Below are 24138 nucleotides of genomic sequence, written 5' to 3' on the forward strand. Positions count from 1 at the left end.
ACTGTCTACTGTCTACTGTCTACTGTCTACTGTCTACTGTCTACTGGCAAGGACTAAACTCCAGTCTCAGAACCTCAACCGGAGAGTCCCACGCTTATGGAAACTCTGGCGTCACTCCACCGACTCAGTAGAGCCCGGAGAGTCTGAAGACTGAAGAGAGTCTGAGAGTGTAGTTATACTGAAGCATACGCTGTATGATCGAGTCAGGAGGAGACCGAGAGACTAACGGTAGAGAGTAGGTAGGATCACTTCAAATAGTGGGTGAGCTCCACAGCGAATCGATCGACTTGTGCGGATGCCGGAACCATAGAGCGATGGGCGAGGAAGGGTCACATCTCTGACTAGTGACTACTACTGTATGTACTATGTACCTAAGTAGTTAGTGTCGATCGATGCCAAGGTGATTTCGGGTTGTTCTGGAATTCTTCTTGCGCGATGTGACGATGCAGAGAGGTGTAGAACGCAGGGTGCAGGGGTCCAGTATCAATATGCTGAGAAAGTGCTTATTGTCTGAAGTCCTGAACGACAAAAGTCAGAAAGCAAAATGCAACGCGCAAGAAGGCTTTACCGGACAGTCTCGGCCCGACCTCCCTCTCGTCCAGGAAGAAGGGCACTTATACTTCGTTAGCGCAAACACAATTACGAAACTGATCGACTGAGCGCATGAAACAAGGCACTAGTGCCGTCGGAGCAGAAATCCAAAATTCCTTAGCGTCTTCGACTCTCGTGATGGACGTTTTGGCTCAAGTTGAGAAGGGGGAAGGGGAGGGGGAATATTGGGGTATGCTGGCAGAACCCTCTTCCACGGATCCTGAAATCGCACAGATGCTTCTGTATCCACGGGTGTCGACTATTGCAATCCTTATGTCATGCCTGGTGCTCCACTTGGAGATTTCCAATGGGATGCCCTCGACCGCATAGTCATAGTAACCGCTGTAGGATCGAGCGGTCGAAGGGTCGTGGAGAAGGTCGACGGGGGAGCTCCGCTGACATAACCGTCCGATGGATCGGCAGTGATCGACACCGTAGTACCCGTACTGAACCTTCCAGACATGGCCAGACCCGGTTACGGAGGTCGATCTTCGGGGAAAGCACCCCCCGCAGGACGAGAGCGCGGTCGACCCCACGACAAGGTTCAACACGATGGTGAAAGTCCATGCGGATCGTGCTGGTCTCTCGAAATACGGTCCTTCTCAGAGCAACCCGGGCGTGGTCTGTCCACCTTGCTATGTGTCTCTGGTCACAATCGAGAATGGACCCCCATCAGCCAGTGCGAGCGGAATGTCTCCGTTTTGGGAAATGAAAATGCAGGGTCACGACGAGTCTCAAAAGGGCTCAACCGCTGGACGAACGCAACACAAGACTCACGTCTACGAAGGGAGTCCGGTTTCTGTCGCTTCCAGGCCCCGAACCGTCAAACATCGCCAATGGGGAACCCCCACCGGTTCAGACGATGCACAGCTCAGGCACTCGGTAGATCTGGTAGATCACTTAGATCCGGTAGATCTGGATGCAGCTCTCCCGCGGCTGCAGAACGGACTACTAAGGCATATTCAAGAAAACAATCAAGGACAGCAGAAATATGATCGCTAAATTTCAATCGGCCCAAGACCGCAATGTCAAAGATGAAGATAAGGCACAGCGGCGGCATGGGCAATTCTAAGTGGGGGAACAACAGAAGAAGAGCAGAAGGGCAGCAATGGGGGACGTCGCAGAAACGAGACTGAAATCACAGCGTCACAAGCAGGGGGACTACGCATCGAACATCCTGCGAGGGAACATTCCAGGCTTCAATTGACAGAGAAAACAAGAAGAAGAAGAAGAAGAAGAAGAAGAAGAAGAGAGCGTCCTGGAGGTCTCACGCAAAGCGACTGGGCTCGGAACAATGCCCATCGACTGGTCAGCCCAATCGGCGCGAGGAGACTGGTAGGAGGGTAGACATCCAGCCTTGTCGGCTAAGTGGCCCAATGATATAGCGCGACAGATCATCAGAACGAACGGTCGGCAACCCGCATTCATGCAACTCCCAAGGCAGGCACCATGCCTTGCTCTTCACGAGACTCGGCACCGAGTTTGTAGGAGACCTTGAAGCGAATCTTGACTAGATTTCCCTTTCCGCTGTCGACTCCGTCGAGAACCATCTCCTGTTTCACCCCGAACTGTTGCTGCGGAGCGACTTCGCGTCCAGATTGCGGGCGGAGTTGAAGTGTGTAGGACTAGAGGCCCATTAGCTTGTTTGGTTCACAAAGTGGGGGGTTCACAGAGAACACGGAAGTTGTTTACCTTCTCCACCGCTACCTGGAAATGTAATTCTCCGATGGGCTGAGTGGTGGTGTTGGAGAACACAGCTTGGATGAAGATCTGGCGAGGCGCACTTGGCACGCGCCGAGCCACAAAATCGATCCGAAGCTGCGAGTCGAGGACGACAATTTTGTTGGTTGACGGCAGAGCATTGCTTTGAGGCAGCGATGATGCGAAATTCCATTCGTCATCTTCGGCTGTGCCCAGTGACGCCGTGGGCTGAGACGGAGGAGGGGGAGAAACACCATCTGCCAAGTCAAGTAACGCCGCCGAGGCAGCGCCCTCGGCTCGAATCTGACCTGTCGGAGGTTGGGAGGGTCCAGGTTTCGGCCGAGCGTTGACGGACATCAACGCCGCAAAGGGATCCGCAACCTGCGGAGAGCTTGCAGTCGAACGGGTCTGAGCTAAGACACTGTGGCCCGGCGTAGATGATCGAGATCCGGGCTGAGAAGAGTTCATGGATGCCAGTATATCGTAGTTGGGTTTAGGCGGAGTAGTGATCTGCTGGGTGGCTGGCGAGGAGGTCGTCATTGTAGCGGACCCAGATTGCACTGGAGGGAAGCCCACTGGTACGAAAGGTCAGCATTTGCACCTGCCCGTAGCAAGGCCTCGACTCACTGCTTGATGCCCCCAACGAGATCCCACTTCCCAGAGCTGGTACCTCTTCGTCGAGGGAGAGTCCGAGAAGATCGTTCTCCAACGCATTTCCCTGACTGGACGACCCAGCCTGTCCGTTGGAACTTGGGGCTGGCTCGGGATCGAAATCGATAAGCGAAAGCTCGTTGTTGGCATTCTTCGAGACTCCGGTTGTGGTTCCCAGAGTTCCCTTGGGAATTTTCGATGCCGCGTCGAAGTCGCCTTTGCGGACAAGCTTATACCGCTCAATCGTGCGGTGGATGCTGTCATTGATCTCAAGGAGCTTGCGAACAGCTTCTGGATCATCCGATTCCTCCTCGCACATTCTTTGTATTTTAGGATGCGCACTTTGTAGCGCGTTGGCCAGTTCCTAAAAGGCACTGTCGTCAATATCCCTGCGTGCGATGACCCGAGTTGAAAGGCCACTCACCTCAAATACATCGCCCTCGGGAGTATCGTCGCCCGACTGACGGCTTTGCAGCATCTCCTCCAATATCTTGGCCTTCTGCTGGACCTTTGAAACTTCCTCCGCAGCCTTGGCACGATAATCTGTCTTGTGTCTATTGTCATATCCAGCCATCACCTTCATCAGACGGTTCGCTTCTTGCAGATCTGCAGGCGTACCGCGTCGAATGAGCTCTTGGAGCTTGGCCGATTGCGCTTCCTTCTCCTCCTCCTCCATCTCTTCAGCCGAGCGAAGGTTCTGGTTCAACATTGTCAATACAATATGAATCAGGCATATATATGTTCGAGAGGTCACGCGCTTACGTCACTGGGGTTCAATACGGCCGCATCTTCGCGGCGAACCTCTGGGAATGCATAGCCTTTGTAGAGAAGAAGACGGTGCATGTCCCGGATAAAGCCTAGATCCTCCTTGTAGCGTGATGTTTGGCAAATAGTTTGGCGCCATTCTTCAATAGACTCCAAAATGCGATGTTGTACACGCGAGGCGCGCATCGGCGGACGCTCGGGAAACCTTCGAACTAGCTCGTTGAGAAACTCCTTTGTGCTGATCTGCAGGTGGAAAGGGTAGCCGCAGTTCTTCACGCAAATATCGAGAAGCTAAAGAAACAAGAAAGGAGCCGTCAGCTTGGATCCTGCATAATCCGTCATATTCGGCGCACTCAGATTGCCTTGACATACCGCCAACGCCAACAGGGCGATGTTTTGATTACGAGCATTGATCAATTGCACAATCTCCACTGCAGCTTCTCGCGGCCTATTGTGATGTCCGTGAGATTTTGTCTTGCGTATGATTGATAGGTCATGTCGTTTGCGACTCACGCATTGCCCTTTTTGGAATTGATCAGGTCTGCAACTTCGAGATTCAGGGCGAGGTTCGGCTCATAGTTCTGGGGATCGCAGGCATTCCCTAGAATATAATATAGTTTAGGAGACTGACTAGACCCAATTGTGAGTCAAGCTCGATGTAGGACTTGACTTACGAATTGCCCGCTGAAGCGGTGTTAACCCCGGCTCAGCGTAGGCACCGAAGCGGTCCCTAGCCGCCATGCGTGCGGAAGCAGCCTCCAGGATGACGGTTGGTATATGATCAGCAGAGCTGTGCAATTCCAACAAGAGTGCAAGGAGATTGCTTCGACCAGCTCCTGGTGGACACCTTTGATGTGGGAGAGATGAACCGGCCGCGAACCACTTTCCCCCGCAGTAGTGGAAGCTGGCTAGTTGATGCGCGGGCGGAGTGCCCTGCACGTGTGGCGCTTGCGCTTCTTCTCCAAGGGAAATTTTGTCACTCGAACCACTTCCCGACATATTCAACGCCCAACTTCCTCCACCTGAGCCAGCCACTCGGTACAGTACATGAACATAACGATATTTTAGTGTGAATTCACGGTCATGGTCCGCCATAAGAAAGATAACTTCTCGCGAGGAGGAAAGAAACCATCAAACCCCCGCTCTCGACCAGTGCCCCGCGGTGATGGCGATGATGCCGCGCCCTCTTCGCGTCCCGCTTTCAGGGCCGCCTGCTGGGATATGGGACACTGCGACCCCAAGCGGTGCTCTGGGAAGCGTCTTATGAAGTTGGGTCTAATGCGAGAGCTTCATATTGGACAGCGATTCCCAGGCGTTATTGTTTCGTATGCGCCTACCCCGCCGGTTCCCATTCGTCACGAATGACGACTGACAGCTGCTTTACCAGACCCAATGCGAAGAAAGTCGTTTCACCCGCCGATCGAGAGTTGATGGAGCAACATGGTGCGGCAGTGGTGGAATGCTCTTGGGTCCGAGTCAAGGAAGTTCCTTGGTCGCGGATCGGTGGAAAATGCGAGCGCTTGCGTGAGTGCTGGCTCTTGTCGGGAATGGTCGTGAAGGGAGACTAGTATTGACCAACTATATAAACCTGCAGTTCCCTACCTTATCGCTGCGAACACGGTCAACTACGGAAAGCCTTGGCGTCTGAACTGTGTTGAGGCGCTGGCAGCATGCTTTTACATTTGCGGTCATCGCGAATGGGCGGAAGATGTCTTGAAGAACTTCAGATATGGTGAAGCCTTCCTGGAGATCAACTCAGAGCTTCTTGATCGTTACGCGGCCTGTGCTAGCGAGGAGGACGTCAAGAGAACGGAAGAGGAATGGCTGGCAAAGATTGAGCAAGAGTATGAAGAGAGCCGTGTGGAGGGTGCTGATGATATATGGACTGTGGGCAATACAAATCGTCAGCCTTTGGATAACGGCAAAGAGAATGACGAGGATGAGAACGACGACGACGAAGAGGACAGTGAGGCCGAGGAGGAAAGCGAAGACGACGCAGACAAGGATCCTTTCGCCATTTCAGATGATTCCGAGGACGAGGAGCAGATGGCTGAGATTCGACGCAAAATTTTGGAGTCCAAAGCATTTCAAAATCCGTCTGTTCCGGACAAGGAGCAGCCGGAGAAGATTGCAAAGCCCGAACAGCCTGTCTACATTGACTCGGACGCCGAGTCGGGCTCAGCCGGGAGCGAGGACGAAGATTTCGACAACATCATCAACGCAACGACAGTGACAGATCGCACCGGCATCAAAGAGATCCAACGGCGTCGTGGTAAAGAAACCGTCAGCGCGTCCTTCTCACGTACCGAAATCTCTGCTCCGAAGAGATGGTGAAAAATGCAAAAATTGTAATGGCCTCTCTCACATCAATCTTTTTACATATCTTTGAAGCTCCGTTCAGCTTGCGCACAATTTCGCACTCCACACAATTCGCTCTGTTTACCTGTGGCGACCGTGAAGTGAAAAGACTTTGTGCAACGGGCAGTGAGAGTCGAATTCAATTTCGATCTCAAAATTCTCTCAACCACATGGTGCACGGTCCAAAAACTACGTTCTTCGCACAAGGCTGATCGGCGACAGATGCTGCTGGATTCATAGTCTCAGCGTTCGCAGCAAAGTCTTGTCAGTCGCCTAGGCCTGGCTCATTGTCCTTGTCTCTCCGTTGCTTTTGCGAAAACTCCTCGGTTTGATGTCTGTTACGACCAGGCTATACCGCGATGTCAAGTCGGAAGCAATGCTCTTGCGCATGCTTGTGCCAAAGCCCGGAGTCACGCACCTCACTCAATCGAGTTCATGGGCTTGCCCATTGCTGTTAGGCGCTCTAACCACCTCTTTCGGGCACTTCTCCATGTCCCTCAAGGTGAACAGGACCAATGTTGTTTGGCAACGTCTTTGGCTGAGCTAGAGAGGCAAAACATATAAACATGGCTAGTCTAGAAACGAACGACAATGAGCACACAAATTCGATGAGACACAGTTTGTACAAATGAACAAGATGACCGGCCCACGATTGAGATCTCACAACCACATCTCGTGACCTTGATCGATCCTGATGACCGGGGGCAGGCTCATAGTATCCTGTGATATTTGTACAGCCTGCAAATACTCTATCGTTAAATCGTATAGGCGGGCTTGGCTGGATATTCAATCTGAAGAGTTCAATTAATCAGATCCCGAAGGTACGGGCTTCCAGGTCTTTACCTTCTGACCATATTAGCACGAACTGGAAAACAAGCGCAACATAAAATCAAAATCATGATCAACTTGAAAAGAACTTTCAGTGGTCCCGTCCGACTTGATTTGTGAGGAGGTACGAAATACAGTCCATTTCCCTGAAACAGCCTGATCCGTTACGCTCTAATTCACACGGACAACCATCATGGCACCGCGTCGAGCAGCACCTGCAGCCACGGCGTGGTCTCTTAACAATCGATCAGCCTGCACCAGATCAGTGACCTGTTCAGGTCGACCTCGCACCATATTACGCTCAACAAGATCTACAATGCGTGCCAGTGAAGCACCATCCGGGTTCACAGGTACAAACATCGTCTTCAGACCGCGCTTTCTTCGACCAAGCGTATCTTGTGGATCTGAGTTAGAAGTTTCTTGCGCTGGCCAAGGATCGACCGCTGTCAATACAGCCCCACCATCCTTGACAACAGCCGGTGAGTGAACTTGACGAAAGACGATTCCTCCTGCACAATCAAGAACGACGTCCACGGGCGGCCATCGCTGGGCGCGGAAAATCTTCTCAAACTCGCAATCCTCAGCTTCCGGGATCCGTGGTATGATGATGACTTCGTCCACGTCCCAGCTTCCACGGACGATCTCCTCCTCGGTAGTCGCGCAGGTCACACAGATCCATGGCCTTTCTGAGCTTGGAAAGATCATCTCTGCTCGAAGGAGTTGGACAGCTATACGGCCGACCTCGCTATCTCGGGCATTGGTGATCAATATACGCAATTGTTCTTGAGAACCTCGTCTTCTTCGTCTGGGTCCCCCATTTGCTTGCAGCCAAGTGCTCCTTCGTCTCCCAAAGCCATATAAATGGCCATTTCCGCTGCTCTTTCGCTTCTCCTTTCCATTTCCATTGCCGTTTCGATGACCGTTGCCATTGGAATTTCCGTTGCCAAGAGTCATCACGCTTGCACTTCTGGCTAGGCTGTTGATATTTTCCATGCTCTTTCTCAGCCAACTGTAGCCATTGCCCCGCCCATTGCTGTACTCTCTGCCGTGGATACTTTTCTTTTCGCCGTTGCCATTGGACTGGCCGTTGGTGTGACCGTTGGTGTAACCGTTGGAATGACCATTGAAAATGTTCGTCTTGAACATGCCTTGATCATTACCGCTATTGCTATTCCCATTCGCGCCATTTCCCCCTGGGAAGATGCTTGATTTAGGAGCATCTGTGTCACCCTTGTGGTCATCCATCTTGGAAATGCCCTGCACTTCCTTTCCTTTTCCATCAACGTCCCCATTGCCATTGCCATTCCTTCTGACGTTGGGATCAATCTCCGCATGCCTAAATAGCGCCTGCCAGGCCGTCAATCCCGGAAGCGCCAACGCCGCAGCTTCCTGTGCGCCAATATTCGCCGGTTTCAAAGCCAATTCGGCCTCTGTCGCCAAAGCATAGTCCGCCGCGCCGCCATCACGCACATAACTCGTCACTCCCCAGACCGTATCTCCGATCTGGAACATGGGTCCCTCTGGCCGCTCATCATCCTGTGACGGCGTGCTGACCACCGTCCCGCAAATACTATGCAAGGGAATCTGCGGGGTCGTCTTCTGCGGATTCAGCGCCGTCGAAAGACGCATCTCGTCATGACAGAACGCCGCCGTCTGCACTTTGAGCAGATACTCCTGGGGCGAGGGCTGAGGGCTCGGGAAGTTGGGATCGAGAACGAGGCGTGTGCCGGGATTGCTGACGCGGCGGGGCTTGGGGCTTGCGGGTCCGTCGGGAATAGGTTCCATTGATGAGTCGGTGGCGGGCTCGACGGAGTAGAACAGGGCTCGCATTGAGAGAGGGATGAAGTTTTGAGGACTGATGATCGTGGATCTACGATCGCCCCGGTCTATGGTGGGCGATGTTGATGGTTTGGTTGGGCCGGCAGTTGAGAATTTCTTGCTTTCCATGTTGAAGCTTGGCAAGGGAATATCTGCTGCTTGTCCGGACTCTGTATCAGTGGTTGGGGATACTTCGCCTGCGGGCATTAAGCTTATTTCGTTGCTGTCATCGTCTGTGGTGACATAGTCGTTGCGTGATGTGCGGCGGTCCATCTTGATATTGGCGAGAGTAACATAGGAAAGAAAGTCTGACAGTATGCTGTGGGCAGCGGGCCATGCAATGTCTATATTATAGATTTTGAGAAAGACGATCGCCTTGACCGATTCATGACGGATAAGTAGCTCATATTGCCACGAGTTGCATCATTATGTTGTGGTGCTTGAAGAGCGATAATCATTGTATCATAATTGTGGCCGGCAACGGCATCCGATGATGTGCAGTAACGAAGAAGCTGGAGAACTCGCAAATTATCATTCTGGTGATGGTATTCATAAGACTGTACGCCAAAAGCATTGAATATAAGATGTTGTTTCCTCGCACGAGACCTAATTTGTCGATTCCAGATGCGCTATGACACGATCCAGCTCGTCGGCCTTCTCAAAAACAGTCCACACTGACGACGGAACATCTTTAAAGGCCGTTTCGAACCTCTCGGGCTTATTCTTCTCTTCCATGTTCTCAACATCTGTCACTCTTCTGATGGCAATCGCGTGGATCCAACCCGGATAACGAGCATATATCTCCGCATATGCCTCGGGATCCGACTGGGTCGAATCACCGATGCAAAGCACTCGACGTCTCGGGAACCAGCTGTGGACTTTTTCCATTCGATCAACTTTGTATTCTTGTGTTTTTTCAGTGAACGACTTGATCAACCCCCCAATGTCCATCCACGAATAGTCCCGCAGGATGATCGTGCCGGGCACGTAGTGCTCATGCACGAATTGATGCAAAAAGGGGTACAAATTGTACGGCGAAGCTGAAAGATAGAACCACGTCGGGTCAAGGTCTTTTTGGATTTGTCGATAAAGATCCGGCATACCGGCGATAGCCACAGGTTCCTCTGCGAAAGTGGTACGCAAAATTCCCGTTGGATCGCGTGTCATCGTACGCTTGATTGTGTCGTCAATATCCGAAATGACCATCCAGCCCTCTGGCGCCGCAAATCGAGTTTCCATGACCGCAGTCGGCTCAGTGAACCCTTGAGCTGCAGGGCGGATAGTCGCTCCATCGGCGACTCCAAGCGCGCCCAAATCGACAGTCTGACTGATGATGCCATTTTCGTCCGAATCGCCCAGTGCGTGGCTTTGCGTTTCACCATCAACCGGGATTTGCAGCTTTAATGTCCGCCCGGGCGAGATCTGGTTGAGAAACGGTTGTACACGCTGCTCGATCCGTTCGCGCATGGCTCTGCCATCGGAGCCGAGGTTCCCGTCAATTCCAATGTAATCCGCGATCGTGGCCACGACTTTGCCTACGTCCTTGCGGCCATGTGTCTCGAAGATGCAGGCGACGAATTCCGCCTGCCACGACTGGCTGGTACCACTTGAATCCTCGGAGTCGGATTGCAACCGGAAGGCCGTATTGTCCAAGAGCCAGACGGTGTTCTTGTGAGGATCTGCAGGATGCACAAGCGGGTTCGAGTGGCCCAGCCAGGAGAAGAGGAACCCCAGAATGGCTGTTCCTTGACGAGACCAGAATGGGGGTCGCCGAAGAGTTACACGGGAATCTGCGGTCGCTCTTCTCGATAGAGCGTGTTGAGCAGTTGGGGATGTAGCTGCTTGCTCTTGCGCCATGACGAAATTCAGATAACTCTCTCTTGAGTATAGCGCAGGGTTTATCTGGACTGGACGAATGTTTTGGATGTAATATGAGGAAACTCGTGCACACAGAATCAGTAAGTGACAATATACACCGATGATGCAAAAACAAAGAGCTACAATCAAGACAAATGCTGACTCTCGACATTCAATCTCAAACTTGGGGAGGGGGATCCGTGTCGATCATATATGGGATGGGCGCCGAGAGACTAGTAGTTCACTTCCTTCCCAGTTGGTGCTTGCAGAGCCCGCCTTGAGTGAGGTGGCCCAGATGATCAAACACGGATCTCATCGTTTTGCGCTTGCCCTTTTGAGGACTATCATCGAACTCGGCCCCTCAACCACCATACGAGACAGAGAAAGAACGATCTGTGCTTTCAGCCTGTGTGGATCAGGTGCGGAGGCCAGGAGATCCTGTCTAGGTTGTTTGGTGGAGGCCTAACAAGAGGCGCCTCAAATGACATCCGTCATCCGGCTGCGTCATGCGAACGGATCTCGCTTGGAGAGGAGCATGGAGCATTGCCTGCACGAGACAAGAAAGTAGACGCCGGTTCCACCTCAAACACAACTGCTGTGGTGAATAACCTCCGGCTTGGAGTTTCATTTCTCGGCGAAGTGATGAAAAACACCTGATGCATTGTCTGTCCGGAGAATTTCGTATCAATGGCGTTTGACCCCATGTAATTGTTAAGGTTAAAGGTGACCGGAAATACGCAACGTCTGAAAACGGCCAAACTGACGAAGCACGTGGGAGAATGTCACGTTACTCATGGGCTTGGGGACATGCGACTCGTTTCAGCCTCACGTGTTTGGATTATAAAACCTAGGCTAAATAAGAATAGCAATCAATTTTACAGGGTGAATGCAGTTGACCGCGCCTCCACAATATTCTCAACGTCAACGACAGCTCGAGAAAGCCTTGCAGAACATCGTTCAGTATCTACCAGAGCGCCAGCTGCACCCTTCGAAAAAGAAGATCACAATTCAGCCCGCTGAACACTAGTCAGGGATCGGCTAAGTATATTTCCAGGCAGAGTTCATCGTGGACTTTGGGCATTCGTTGAGCAGACATCGCCATGCACAGTGCTATGAGACGAAGACAGCGCCAAAATAAATGGAAGCCATCCATCACGGGATAGTTGGTGAGCTGCAAAAGACGCTCAAGGCAGCAGTGCGAGATGAAGTATTTCATACAAGAATGAATTTTGACCAAATAGTCCAAGATGACACAAAGAGCGAAAAAAAAAAAAAAAAGACGCTCTCTCGAGGTTGAAACCATATAGAAAACAGACTGCATGCGTGTTGGGTGACCCGAGAGAAAACAAGACCAGGACCTGAGCCTATTTCCTTGCAGAGACAAGACATAATGTAACGAGGCGGAAGAAGTATGGGTCAATATCATCGGGTGAAGAGAAGAGGAAGGGAGGTGAGAAAAAGGCAGTGTATGAGAGGGAAGCAATGAGCCGAATTGGTGTTTAAAGCAAGGAGTCGAGTCGGGTGAAGACACTGAGGCACGCGGCAACAATCTGGATCGAGAATTAGTACAGCGTCATTGGAAAATCTTTGGCAGCAAAGAAGGGAGTATCCATGAAACAAACCTCCAGTTGAAGCTCGCGGTCTTTGTTGCCTCGGTTGACTTCCTCATTGATCGCCTGCGCCAAGTTTGCTCCAATCGCCTGTGAGCCACCAGGTCGACGGCCGAATGGCCATTGTGAGTACTCTGCCAGGAGCTCGTCCACCTGTGCAAAGGCTCTCTCACGGGCCTCGTGGCCCATCATGACCAGAGCATTTTCCAAAACGTTGGCCGCATACGCGGCACACACCATGGTTACCGTACGAAGATAGCGGAACTCAGCATCCTCGGGCAGCCAGGGAGTGGGAGGAAGAATCACGGTGCGGTTGGTGCAGATGTTGCGCACTCGTTTGTGTAGGTCATCTTTAGCTCCATTATCGGCGAGGGGATGCGTCGCCATGTCAAATAGTAAAAAGTTGCGCTTCTCTGTTCGCAGAATACCCTTGTCCACAAGACCCTTGGCCAAACGTTCGCGCACTTGCTTTAGTTGGTATCCGATCTTCATCAAGTTCCAAGTCTCTCCTGTAGGAAACAATTCCATCCTGTCAGTTCATCCATCCCTTCGTCTGTGCTTCGGTTCGGGGGCCACTAAACAGAGCTCACTGAATGGAGCTCACGTCGTCCCTAGGAATGCTATTACGTACCACTCATCAAGTCAATCCATGAGTTGACACTCATCTTCTCGCTTGACTTCATCATCTTCAGCGCCTCGTCCAGCAAGACTTCGCCGGTCAATGTATCGTCAACGACCTCGATGATGCGGTCGGCCAAAGGGAAACGTCGCCGCGACGAATCCTTTTGCATGCTAATGCGGCCTCGGAGAGCGAGTTCGATCACAATACATCCTCGTAGAGCATAGGATATATTCTCATTCCAGAACGAAAGGTGGCCCTACGGAGTCAATCCGGAGGTCCAATTAGCCACGCATGATTTCCCAATCGGTGCAAAGGTAGAAGCAGAAGTGACGACTCCTCGTCGCCTTCTTTGGCCGATGTCCCGGGATGGACAGCTGCTCAACTTCGCCGGCTCACCTGCTTATCTTTGAGCCCGAGCAACAGGACTTCCTCCATCAATGTGAGTTTCGGTTGCTTGTTTCGCTCCTGGGTCTCGCTCAGGTCGCGCGGATCAAATGCGATCTTGTGACCGTTCTCCGCGCTCGTGTATGATGTTTCCGGACCACGGTTGTCCATCGCGGAGCCATTCCTCTGCACGGGGGATGAGACCCGGCTACTATCATCTTGGTCATCTGCGCCAGCACCTCGACCGCCGCCTCGTCGTCGAGTCAAGCCGCCGGAAGACATGGCGACCACAGTTGAGGAGGAGGGGGAGGGGGGAGGGGGGGGGGGGGGGGGCTGATGGAATGGTCGAGGACAGGAGGAGGCTGATCAGTAAGGATGGAGAAGCAGTCTCATACAGCCACGAGAGCGGGAGGGGAGGGAAGGTCAAATGAGTCTGTTCTGCAATCACTTGAACGCCAACCTGCCTGCCGGTCGCAGTGGGACTCTTGGAATTGGATCGCGGAGAAAAGATGGTAGGAAGTCACGAGTAGTCAGTTCAGTTGGACCAAAGAAGCTGTTCGCCGCTTTCTAAAAGTAAAGTGGGGACCGGTCGGGAACAGCCTGTCAGGGGGAGAAAAACAGAGGAACAACGTTGAAGGTGGGAAGTAACTTGTGTTGAGTAGTAGCACAAGTAAGCGACAGGAAAGTCACTTTCCTCTCTTGGACCATAACCCGATAAGGCATGAACCAGGTGTTGGCCCCCAATTTACTTCCATTGACTCGGAGACACGGTTCTCTAGCGTACTACTTACTGTCTGCTGTTGAGACTTGGATGTCCATGATATAGAATCCGAGCCCAGAGGGTCCAGCGGCCCGGATAGAAAACCAGGTTGGGATACACCGTGACCACCTTGCCCCAGTTATTGATATTTGACGCCATTGAGCACAGTAGCACTTGCGTTCTTGCGGGAGCTGGGATGTGATGCTCGAGGCTCAAGAATCGGAGCTACATCGGTCAAAGACTGCTGAATTCCACTGGAGGTTTAAGTAAGTGTATCAAATCTTGTTCATGGGTCAATGTAGCGTGATCCGGTGCTCATGTAGGACGTTGAGCTTGAGAATTTCCTTCATGGATGACAACTCGACATCGTGGACAGACACCTGATAAAGACAGAAAGTCGCAGCACTACATTCTCCTGCTAAGCGACTGATCTGGGCCTGGGACCAGGACTATAGTCCCCTGTCCTTGATACGCAATGGCCAGTATACTCGTCAGCATTTGGCGGCTGCACACAGCTCGTCATAGCAAATACTCAGTCGGAGAGACACGAGGAAGGATCACCAAGCACGCATGGAAGATCACATGACCATACATCAAGGAAGAAGCGGAGATCCGGGGTTCCGTACCGCTTCAAGAAAGGCATTCAGAATGATATACATGACATGGACAATAATAAAAGATAAGAGCACTAGCATGTATTACAACATACAACGCAGCGCGGTGCAGCCAGGCAGTCTTGCTTGAAGGAAGCACACCCCCTGGCTAACGCCACCGACCCGATCCATGTTCTATCCGGCTTCAACAACAGTCGACCGCAAGGAAATTTTCAGTGTGTAACATTTAGTGAGCTAATTGTCGACCGTCAGCGGAGGTTCAAATGGTGTTATGTGGGAACGGACTGCTTACCATCGGGCTGAGCCTTGATGTACTCGACAGCCTTCTCGACTATGGCCATGAAGTCGTACATTAGTATTCATCACAACTTAGGGTCAAGCCTCCGATTGACTTGGCGAATCACTTACTGCTGTGGATCTGGTCGGCCTCCTTGTCGGGGATCTCAATGCTGAACTCCTATTGACATAATTAGCAGCTGCGAGCGAGCGGGTAACCTTGTTGGAGCAAGGAAGAGCTCTTCACGCACCTCCTCAATAGCCATCACAACCTCGACAGTGTCCAAGCTGTCAAGACCGAGGTCGTTGGAGAAGTGGGAGACACCGGTGATCTGCACACGACACATTGATTAGACTAGATGTTATTCCGAGAGCAACCGGTCTCATCAATTGTTTCCCGAGGGCAGCCGACAAAAGCCCGTAAGTTATGATCGCGCTTTCTCAACTGACCTTGCTGGGGTCGGAAACCTATCGGCAAGATGGTAATTAGCTTCCATGTTCTGGACATTCAAGATGATATCACCGAAGTGGAGAAAGAATTGTATGCATGTGCGACTCCCGGTCCAACGGTGTGATATCGACGTGATATTGCAACGCACCTTGTCAAAGTTCTTGAGCAGATTGACTATCCGGCCCTCGATCTCGTCCTTAGACAGACCAGCAGGAGCGGAGTAGAAGCGGATGCTCTGGGAGACCATACGAGGAGCCATCTGGACAGCAATGGGAGAGCTGCGGATCTGAATGGGAGCCGCGGTCTTCATGGCGGCACGGGGGGCGGAGGCCCGCAAGGAGCGAACAATGGCGGAGCGGAACATGGTGATGTATGAAGGAATGTGCACGAGGGCGCGGAGACGAGATGACGAGAGTTGATATATGGAAAGAAAAAGTTGGTGGGGAGAAAAGGACGGGTGGATGGAGAAAGGGACGTGGATCGGAAGGGAAGAGAAGGTCGGGACGTGATGCTGTTGCGCAAAATCCTGCCGCCCGCCAATCAGCACCCGGCAGAAATGAATGACCTAAGCATGTCCTTCGCAGCCCCCCCCCCCAAGCCTGCAAACACCATCTGCAACCGCATGTCAATCCAGACCTCGTTGTAGCTCCGCCGTCTCTCCTCGACCCCAACCCTCAGCCCGCCGCTCAACCCTCCTACATCTCAATCGCCTCGCCCAGGTCTCTCATAATGGCTACCTCACGCGCGGTCGCTAGGCTGGTCGCCGCCCGCCGGTCTCCCTTCGTCCCAGTCGGCTCGACCGCAAACTTCTCTTCCTCCGTGTCCCGCGCAGCCACTCCAGCCGGCCCTCCTCAGCCTGGCTTCCGATTGCCCCCGCCGAAGCGCTGGGACCAGGGCGACGAGTCCTCGCTCGATAAGGCGAGCAAGTACTTCCTCATGGCCGAGATCTTCCGCGGCATGTACGTTGTGCTGGAGCAGTTCTTCCGTCCACCGTGAGTCCCCCAATACTCCCAGCTACCGACGTGGACACCAGCGGCTCAATTGAAGTCGTACTGCATGAGTACCTCTGAGTGCAAGGCTTTAGCTAATATCAAGGTGTTTGGCCGCTCAGTTACACCATTTTCTACCCTTTCGAGAAGGGTCCCATCTCTCCCCGTTTCCGTGGTGAACACGCTCTACGTCGTTATCCCACAGGCGAGGAGCGTTGCATTGCTTGCAAGCTCTGTGAGGCCATCTGCCCGGCGCAGGCTATCACCATTGAGGCCGAGGAGCGTGAGGACGGCAGCCGTCGGACGACCCGCTACGATATTGATATGACCAAGTGCATTTACTGCGGCTACTGCCAGGAGAGCTGCCCTGTCGATGCCATTGTTGAGAGTCAGTACCCGACGAAAGCTTGAAACATACCCCTATCAACCTGAACTAATTCCTTTCCTTGCGTTTAGCTTCCAACGCCGAGTACGCCACCGAGACCCGTGAAGAGCTGCTCTACAACAAGGAGAAGCTCCTTGCCAATGGTGACAAGTGGGAGCCTGAGATTGCTGCTGCTGCTCGCGCGGATGCTCCCTACCGTTAAAAGAATGAATCGCGTCATCTCTTTCTGATCGTTAAATTCATTATGATGCTCTACACTCAAGTTACGGATTATACTTGTTTGCAGCCGTGAAACTGTCCTTCACAAACCTTCTCGGGCCACGCCAGATCGCGTTCCGTCCAAAATCTAGATATGGGTCTGTCTTCCGTTGTGCCTCTTTTCCAGTTCTCCTTTTTCCCTCAGCACGCATTTGTACATATCCCACCCTCGACCCTGCGTTGTGTTTCCTTGTTCTATTAGTCGGCTACTCGAAGCAACATGTGCTCGTTACGAAACCGTGTCTGCGGTGGTAGGCCTTATCTCCTTTGTTCAGAAATGGAAAGCTTCTCGATTTTCAAGAATTCTTCCAATCCCCAGTCTCTATTCCCACGGGTATCGAGATGGAGCTCATGTCCAGAAAACGAAATACTCAAAAGTTGCAAAAGAGCAGGTCTTTCCTGCAGTAAGCAGCCCATCTTATATTCGGCTACACCCGACCGTCTGATCATCGTTTGAAGTATTGAGGGGGGGTTCATGGTGGACAAAATGTTTCAGAAAGAGAATGTGGAACAAAAGATTTGAACGAAGAATTGTATTCACAGATCGAAAAATCGAAACGCTACCCATGCTGACGTAGATACATGACATGAATGCCGCTGAGACACAGCATGAACACCAAAACACCAGAATCCCCAGTGGATATTTCCCAAATCGATATCTTGAAGAGCACTTTTTTTGGGATCTCTCTCTCTCTCTCTCTTTCACAGGGAAAAGAGTGGATAATTCTTGAGCCTGTTGCCAAAAACAACTCCCAAGGCGCAAAAGAAGGATTGGATGGGGAGCGGAAAAGGAGACGAACGGAAGCTTTGACTACGGGCCAGTAGCCGTAGATTCCAGAAAGAGGAAAGGGAAAGGGAAAGGGAAGGCGTTGCTTTGTTACTTCTTGCCGCCGACCTTGGCCTTGAAGCTGCCTTCGAAGCCGGGACGAGCCTTCTTCTTGGCGCCACCAGAGGGCTTCTTTGACTTGCCCTTGCCCTTGGTGCCCTTTTCTTCGCGGCGCTTGCGGAGGTTCTCCTCGCGCTTATTTTGACGTTGCTCCTTCATGCGGGATACTGTGTCGATTCGTTCCTTCCAGTCTCGCTCAGAACGCTTCTTGGCGGTCTCCTTACGCTTGAGTGCTTTCTTCAAGAGGGAGGTGTCGTCACGTACACGTTCGCCGTGTGCGCGCTTCTTGGCATTCAACCAGGCATCCTTCTCCTCGAGCTCGGCCCGCTTCTCGGGATCCATCTCGGCGAGGCGAGCCTTTTTCGCCTCAGCGAGCTTCAGTTGAGCGGCGGCATCATTGTCACGAGGTCCACGGGTCTTGTGGCTATCGCGGACGCCAGTAAGGGAGTGATCGGCAATTTGGCCATCCGCGAACATGACTTGACCGAATGAGAAGTTGTTGGCAGAGCCAACGGATTCAGCAGGGGAACGAGGAGAAGCGAGCAGGGATCCAGAGCCACCGGGAGAAAAGCGACGAGCCATAGCCTCGTCCTTCTGGCGCTGCTCCTCCTCCTTGGCCTTTTGGCGCAATTCTTTCTTGTGGGCCTTGCGCTGCTCGGCTTTCTGCCTTCGTGAGTCGATTAATTCTTGGCGGTTACGTGCGGGCTTGCCGTTGAAACCGTCGGCATGTCTCTTTGCGCGAAGTTCATCGAGTCGCTTTTGCAGACGCTGCTTCAATTCCTCGGGTGTGGCCTTGAGCGCCTTGGTCTCGGCTGGTGTGGCATCGGCGCCAGTGGAAGTAGAAGGAGGCACAATTGAGGATATGGAAGATGTGGCAGATTGGGGAACGGAGGTGTTGGGTGAGTTGCGAGCGGAAGAGGCAGATGAGGGCTCTTCCGGTTCCTCGTGGAATTCGACGGAAAATCCTTCCTCGGCGACTCCATCCTCAACGTCGTCTTCGTCGTTCTCCGCCTCGTTGTCGTCACCAGCAGAAGTGGGCTTCTCAACGACCTGGTCCTCATTTGGCTTCGGTTGCTCCTCCGCTGTGGTCGACAATTTCTCGACCTGTTGCTGCTTGTCCTTCTTCGCACTTTCCTTGGCCTTTTTCTTCTCCTTTTGAGCAGCCTTCTTCTTTTCCTTTCTCTCCTCCTTCGCCTTCTTGCGGGCCTCGGCCTCCTCCGACTTGGGCTTCGAGGCGTCCGCCTCGGTCTGCTTTTGTTTCTTGACCTTTTCGCCTCGCTTGAGGCCCTCGCCCGGGACCTCGGAGCCTAACTCGCCGTCGGAAGAGTCGCTCTCCAGAGTACCATCCTCACGCTTCCGCTTGCGAGCTTGTTCATCCATGATATCTTTGGCCGTTTTAGCGGATTCGGGGTCTAGTTTGGCTCGCTTGGCTTCACGGGCTTGTTCTTTAGTCTGTTTTTTCCGTTTCCATTGATCCTGATCATGCGGACAAATGATTAGATGAGGCACATGAAAAGTATCAAGGGAGAATGGCACAGGAACAGCCGCCGAGGTTCAGGAAGTCAAACTGATCAGGGAGGAACAAGAGCGTGTGTACGTACACTGGAATTCTCGTCGGCGTAGTAATATTTGGCGGGGATCAATGAGAGCAATCCGTCAAAAGCCTGCGCGTGGCTGCGCAATCTGTCCTAGATAGAGTTAGTCAAGAAATCGCACGGAGTCGAACGGCCGTACAAACCTCGATGTCGTCCATCTTTTGCCGAATAAGATCTCGAACGCTGTTCTCGAGGCAAGTCGGAGCAGTCGCTATGAAAAATTTGGGGGTGAGGAAATCTTGGCGTTCTCCGCTCGGCTCCTTCACCGCCTGCGCACAATAAATTTCAGCGGTGAGAAGGTCTGTGCACGATTCAGCGTCGCCAGACGCCGGGCTGGTGGAGACTCCACGAGACTGGCAGCTCGAGACCGGAGATGGGCCAGGAGAGGAGATGTCGAGTTGCGTCATGGGGGAATGGGGAAGTGCTTTTGGTTCTTGCTTAGGCAGATTGTTGAACAGGATGTGGGACTCTTCCTTGCGACTGCAGGCGAGGTGTTGCAGAAATGGGAGTACAGAGCGGCCAAAGAAATGGTTGTTCGAATAATGTGCTAAGAGGAGAAAGCAAAAGAGGGAGAAGAGCTACATGTAGGGAGATAGATCCTTCCTCCAGAACGTGCTAAGATCGGACCAGCAAACATTCACAGCGTTAGCAAATCTGTGAGATTGTGCAGATGATGATACAGGCAATATAGCAGGTATCTGGAAACAGTCTCGTGGTGCAAACTACAGCCTAACGATGATACGATACTGTATGTGCGTCAACCGCAGAGCCGCTACAGAGACTGACACTATCAGGGAGGTGCCAGTGGAGAATCGCCGCGACGGAAGTACAATGGATTGTGTGCCGATGCGTGTAAAGGCCACCTGCATGTCCGCATCATCGATCTACACGAGGCTCTCGAATATCGCATCATTGGCAAGGAACTCTATCTGCAAGCCAGGATGGATGGAAGCCCGATTGGAGCACTGTGTACCTTCGGAGGATACCAGCATCAAGAACCTCCTGAATTGGAAGCTTTCCTCTGGAAATTTCCAGTATTTGAAAATGGATGATCTACAATCTACATAATGGTATGCCTATTGCTTGATGTACGGGTTCGATGTGGTCATTCGGGCTTTTGAATATATCTAAACTCTCATGTTTGGAATGTTACACGTGCAGTACTACAAGACTATATCTATTGTTGATTGAACGTGTGCGCCATGACAATACACGTGGGTATGCCGTAAATGATAGGTGACTTTAAGGGATATGGTTTGACATAGGTCGCGTCCATACGAAGAAGATGAGCAAGCTCCATTGTCTTGAAGGAAGGGAAGCATTGGACACGATTTAGCCAGATCCTTTACAAGTGAAAATCTCGTGCTGATGAAGGGGTCTCAATACGTGGAGTCTTTTCGAGAAAACCGAGTGGGAACAAGCATGTATATAGAGGTCTCTGAAAATCTCTAGGTAAATAGGCGAAAATTCTCAGCCGCTGCGGCTGATCTATAAGACGCGCGTTACAGCCGTGGATTCATAAAGGCGGATATAATGGATGTAAATAGGTACTTTCAGCTATTATTGCCTTTTTTCTCGATGTGATCACATCCTCTTGTTAGCATGACATGTGATTCTGCCACTTACCACAGTCAATAGTTTAGGTAGAATCTCTCCCCCATCGCAATCTCGCTCCTCATCCCTCTCACACATCGATACTGCTGCCCCTACCGTAGCCGTATCTCATCACCTCTTCCAATCTCAGTTGATTTCAAGGCATCACATTTTTGATTAGAATGACATGCTTCTGTTGGAAACTTCGCGAGCCACGAATTTGGCCTGTATGCTCGAGTCCAAAGCATTCGAGGGCAATACTCAGTCCTGTAGCCTAGGTAGCGAAGCTGCGCTCTAGGTAGCTGTGATCTTTGAAGAATGTCGGCCGGTTGAGATAGGCTATATGTAGTGTCTCTACCGAGGCAAAATCTCTATGGCCATCGGTCTTCGACACACCATGTCAGACACGTAGTATGTCTCCAATGAAGAGTGGTTTCCTCCGGGCTCTTCTATTCTGTGGAAGAGGTGTACAGCTGCAATCAGCTCGAGAGTCGACCACCCACAACACAGCTTCAGACGAGTAAAAGTGGAGAATCTTAGCCACAGGGCGCGTTAATTCTTCTTTCAAGTCAAGTTCGCGTGTTCAATCCTTGTAATCGTGGCAACTGGGCGGGGAGTATCCATTCAAACTAGACCAAATTCCCAGCGAAAGCGAGCCAGAATCTGGCTGCTTCGGACAGGAATCTCTCTCCACGACAGGTTGAAATTAGATCAGACCGTCGGCTATTCTTGTACAATTGTACATTAGAATACATCCCACTCCACGAGCTCCAAGGAACGTCCTCAGAAGTACCGTACATGCGTTCACCGACCATGCAGTCCGATCACGCACGACGTGACTCGGGAGCTGACTGGATCGGGATCAGCGCTGCCGCCCTGTGTCGATCCCGAGATCAAGCAAACTTTGGCGGAACTTCAAGATGCGTCGAGGACCGGTGCCTTGAGACGATCGGGCGTTGACCAAAGTCAAGCTCCTCAATTGGGACTTTGTGTACAGGAGCCCTGCCCGATAATCTGTGCCCAGGCGGGCGCGGGAAGGATCTTGGTGTTTGGTTGGAGTGAAAATGCTGCAACCTCATCAATTGTATGCTACCAGGTCCTCCAACTGTAGTAGGGTATTCTGAGTCCTGACAATGCTTGGTCATCTCAATCTCCCACCAGGCGCCCTTTTTCAGGGGTTGAAAAACGTGAATTTGATGTGGTCCAGGAGGAAATGAATACGAAGCATGAGTTTTACGAAGCTACTACTACACGTACCGTAGAATAAGGAAGCAGGTCAAGACGTGTCGTAGACTCGTAGCCGACCAATCTGGCAATGGGTTCTGTCGCTTCATGAGACTAACCAAGTTGTGACTGTACCTCGATCCCTAGGTGTCTGCATTCTGCAGTGATAGAGACAAGTGTTTACGATGGCGGCACTGTGACACTGCTCGACCTGAATATGACGTGTCAGGTTATGGCTGCTGTGGGTTGGTGAGGATTCAATTTTGTTTGACTAGGACTCACCAACTTAGCACTAGCAGCAGGACTAGCGGTAGACCTCCCGGCCGAGTCTTCAAGTAAGTTTCATAGCCACACTAGTAGTGGTGGCACTACTACTGTAGAGTGTAGAGTGTAGACTGCAGAGGCCAAACTCCGACGCGGCAGGCCGCAGGCAGCTGCGCCCGATCGACTGCAGACGGTGCAGGGCTGCTCGAGCAAAGCTGACCGAATTTTCGGATTTGAGATATGCATTCGAGACGATCCAGTATTGGAAGGGGGAGTCGGATGATGCGGAGTGGGGATGGAGAGGATGCAGGGATAGTGTAGTACAGTACATTCACACCACAGTATGTGCCTTCCATGCTCACTTGGCCATGCAAGATTGAGGCAAATTGCCTTGATCGGACTTACAAAGCAAGTTGGCCTCGGCCGGCATGGGCCACTGGTGGTCGAACAGGGAATCACTACTTGGTCAATTGTCGAGCGAAAAGAGAAAGCTCTGCAGTGTTCGATAGGGCAAAAGGGCCTCGCATGCTTCTCACTAGTAGAGTGCTGATCAAACGACTTGGTCTCGGTAGCTCCTGGCTCGGTTGAGGTCGCCATTGGCCTTGACTGGTGCATTGCAGGCGCCACCAAGGTGATCATCCTTATTTTTGGTTGAGTGGAGGAGGCTCGCAGGATCCAGATATGGAAAAAGCTGATCCGTCGCTGTGGGACGAGGATCTTGCATCCATCCTCGGGCTCCTCAGGTCAAGTGAGAGGGAGCGTGAGAGCGTGAGAGCGTGAGTCAGATGCGGGGAAGAACGGCTGAGCGCATCGTGACATCCTAAATGAAGTCTGACGGGTATTGTTGGAATCTGGGACTCATCTTTGGCAGGTCTTCGACCAAGGCGATGGCAGAGCTTTGCCACCCAGATCAATGTCACTAGTCAGTACCGTCGAATTTTGTACCGACAGTCAAAGTGCCTAGTACTAAGTGATATACAGTGATACTGGACCCCAATTCGCCGTCAAGAACTGGTTTGCTCAAGAATCGCGCAATAGGCAGCTAACGTTTAGCGTATGCACGATCGACTGCATCGTGGTCTCACACTCCACCCTTCTCTGATGATGGAGACATCCTCAACAATAAGGGAGCGGACCCTGGTGTCGACCAAAGCGACTCTGTTGATGCCTGGTCCATGCCACTCTGTCGGAGCCCGTCTGGTCCTGACCAACCCGGGCGAAGTAAACCAGGGCAGGGCAGCCTGAGTGTTCTCGTCCTGCTGCCCGTGCCTTTCTCCCTCTCTTCGCTCAATCTGGCCCGTTATGATCCGAGAGCGAAGATGCGATGTCACGGAACAAGAGGGTTTCCAGGAAAGTCATTATTGGGCCACCGCTGGCACTAATCCACAAGCAAACCCGGGGAAAGCGGGGAACCTGCGGCTGGATGGGAGAAGCAACACTGCAACCGCGGGAGTAGGAAGGAGAGAAAACAAAAAGAAAGGAACCCTCAACTGGTGCGAGAGAAGAGAGAGAGAGAGAGAGAGAGAGAGAGAGAGAGAGAGAGAGAGAGAGAGAGTCTTGAAGTCGAAATTGAAATTGGTTGTGTATCACACTACCTGGGTCTAGGAGGTATCTATCTGGATAGCCTGCCTCTTCTACTCTTTCACTCTTGCTTTCTT

General features: G+C 52.0%; 9 protein-coding genes across 9 annotated transcripts; 3 read left to right on the forward strand and 6 right to left on the reverse strand.

Annotated features, from left to right (window-relative positions):
• Positions 1 to 663: 663 nt before the first annotated feature.
• On the forward strand, positions 664 to 1593 carry N7539_007235 (uncharacterized protein; the record flags this gene model as incomplete). Its single annotated transcript, XM_056936836.1, has 3 exons — positions 664 to 781; positions 826 to 926; positions 1051 to 1593. The coding sequence occupies 3 exons, from the start codon at positions 664 to 666 to the stop codon at positions 1591 to 1593; spliced, it is 762 nt and encodes a 253-aa protein (XP_056787635.1).
• Positions 1594 to 2015: 422 nt separating this feature from the next.
• N7539_007236 (VHS domain protein) lies at positions 2016 to 4449 on the reverse strand (the record flags this gene model as incomplete). The annotated part of the gene is made up of 8 exons (XM_056936837.1): positions 2016 to 2216; positions 2284 to 2867; positions 2920 to 3307; positions 3368 to 3640; positions 3706 to 3999; positions 4081 to 4156; positions 4222 to 4309; positions 4383 to 4449. The coding sequence occupies 8 exons, from the start codon at positions 4447 to 4449 to the stop codon at positions 2016 to 2018; spliced, it is 1971 nt and encodes a 656-aa protein (XP_056787636.1).
• Positions 4450 to 4791: 342 nt separating this feature from the next.
• On the forward strand, positions 4792 to 6042 carry N7539_007237 (ribosome biogenesis TSR3 family protein; the record flags this gene model as incomplete). The annotated part of the gene is made up of 3 exons (XM_056936838.1): positions 4792 to 5033; positions 5096 to 5232; positions 5303 to 6042. The coding sequence occupies 3 exons, from the start codon at positions 4792 to 4794 to the stop codon at positions 6040 to 6042; spliced, it is 1119 nt and encodes a 372-aa protein (XP_056787637.1).
• A 1023-nt stretch (positions 6043 to 7065) lies between these two features.
• N7539_007238 (uncharacterized protein) lies at positions 7066 to 8985 on the reverse strand (the record flags this gene model as incomplete). The annotated part of the gene is made up of 1 exon (XM_056936839.1): positions 7066 to 8985. One exon carries the CDS (start codon positions 8983 to 8985, stop codon positions 7066 to 7068), a length of 1920 nt encoding a protein of 639 aa, XP_056787638.1.
• Positions 8986 to 9318: 333 nt separating this feature from the next.
• Positions 9319 to 10569, reverse strand: N7539_007239 (phosphatidate phosphatase App1 family protein; the record flags this gene model as incomplete). Its single annotated transcript, XM_056936840.1, has 1 exon — positions 9319 to 10569. The coding sequence occupies one exon, from the start codon at positions 10567 to 10569 to the stop codon at positions 9319 to 9321; it is 1251 nt and encodes a 416-aa protein (XP_056787639.1).
• A 1499-nt stretch (positions 10570 to 12068) lies between these two features.
• Positions 12069 to 13467, reverse strand: N7539_007240 (GOLPH3/VPS74 family protein; the record flags this gene model as incomplete). The annotated part of the gene is made up of 4 exons (XM_056936841.1): positions 12069 to 12119; positions 12192 to 12688; positions 12811 to 13057; positions 13198 to 13467. 4 exons carry the CDS (start codon positions 13465 to 13467, stop codon positions 12069 to 12071), a joined length of 1065 nt encoding a protein of 354 aa, XP_056787640.1.
• A 1318-nt stretch (positions 13468 to 14785) lies between these two features.
• Positions 14786 to 15650, reverse strand: acpA (acyl carrier protein; the record flags this gene model as incomplete). Its single annotated transcript, XM_056936842.1, has 6 exons — positions 14786 to 14793; positions 14852 to 14890; positions 14968 to 15016; positions 15087 to 15167; positions 15286 to 15303; positions 15435 to 15650. 6 exons carry the CDS (start codon positions 15648 to 15650, stop codon positions 14786 to 14788), a joined length of 411 nt encoding a protein of 136 aa, XP_056787641.1.
• Positions 15651 to 16015: 365 nt separating this feature from the next.
• Positions 16016 to 16862, forward strand: N7539_007242 (NuoI/complex I 23 kDa subunit family protein; the record flags this gene model as incomplete). Its single annotated transcript, XM_056936843.1, has 3 exons — positions 16016 to 16278; positions 16398 to 16663; positions 16732 to 16862. 3 exons carry the CDS (start codon positions 16016 to 16018, stop codon positions 16860 to 16862), a joined length of 660 nt encoding a protein of 219 aa, XP_056787642.1.
• A 933-nt stretch (positions 16863 to 17795) lies between these two features.
• N7539_007243 (putative 60S ribosome biogenesis protein Rrp14) lies at positions 17796 to 19806 on the reverse strand (the record flags this gene model as incomplete). Its single annotated transcript, XM_056936844.1, has 3 exons — positions 17796 to 19280; positions 19406 to 19492; positions 19543 to 19806. 3 exons carry the CDS (start codon positions 19804 to 19806, stop codon positions 17796 to 17798), a joined length of 1836 nt encoding a protein of 611 aa, XP_056787643.1.
• Between the last annotated feature and the right edge of the window lie 4332 nt (positions 19807 to 24138).

The sequence above is a fragment of the Penicillium diatomitis genome, assembly GCF_028827545.1.
Source record: "Penicillium diatomitis strain IBT 30728 chromosome Unknown utg000010l_segment0_segment0, whole genome shotgun sequence".
Lineage (NCBI taxonomy): Eukaryota > Fungi > Ascomycota > Eurotiomycetes > Eurotiales > Aspergillaceae > Penicillium > Penicillium diatomitis.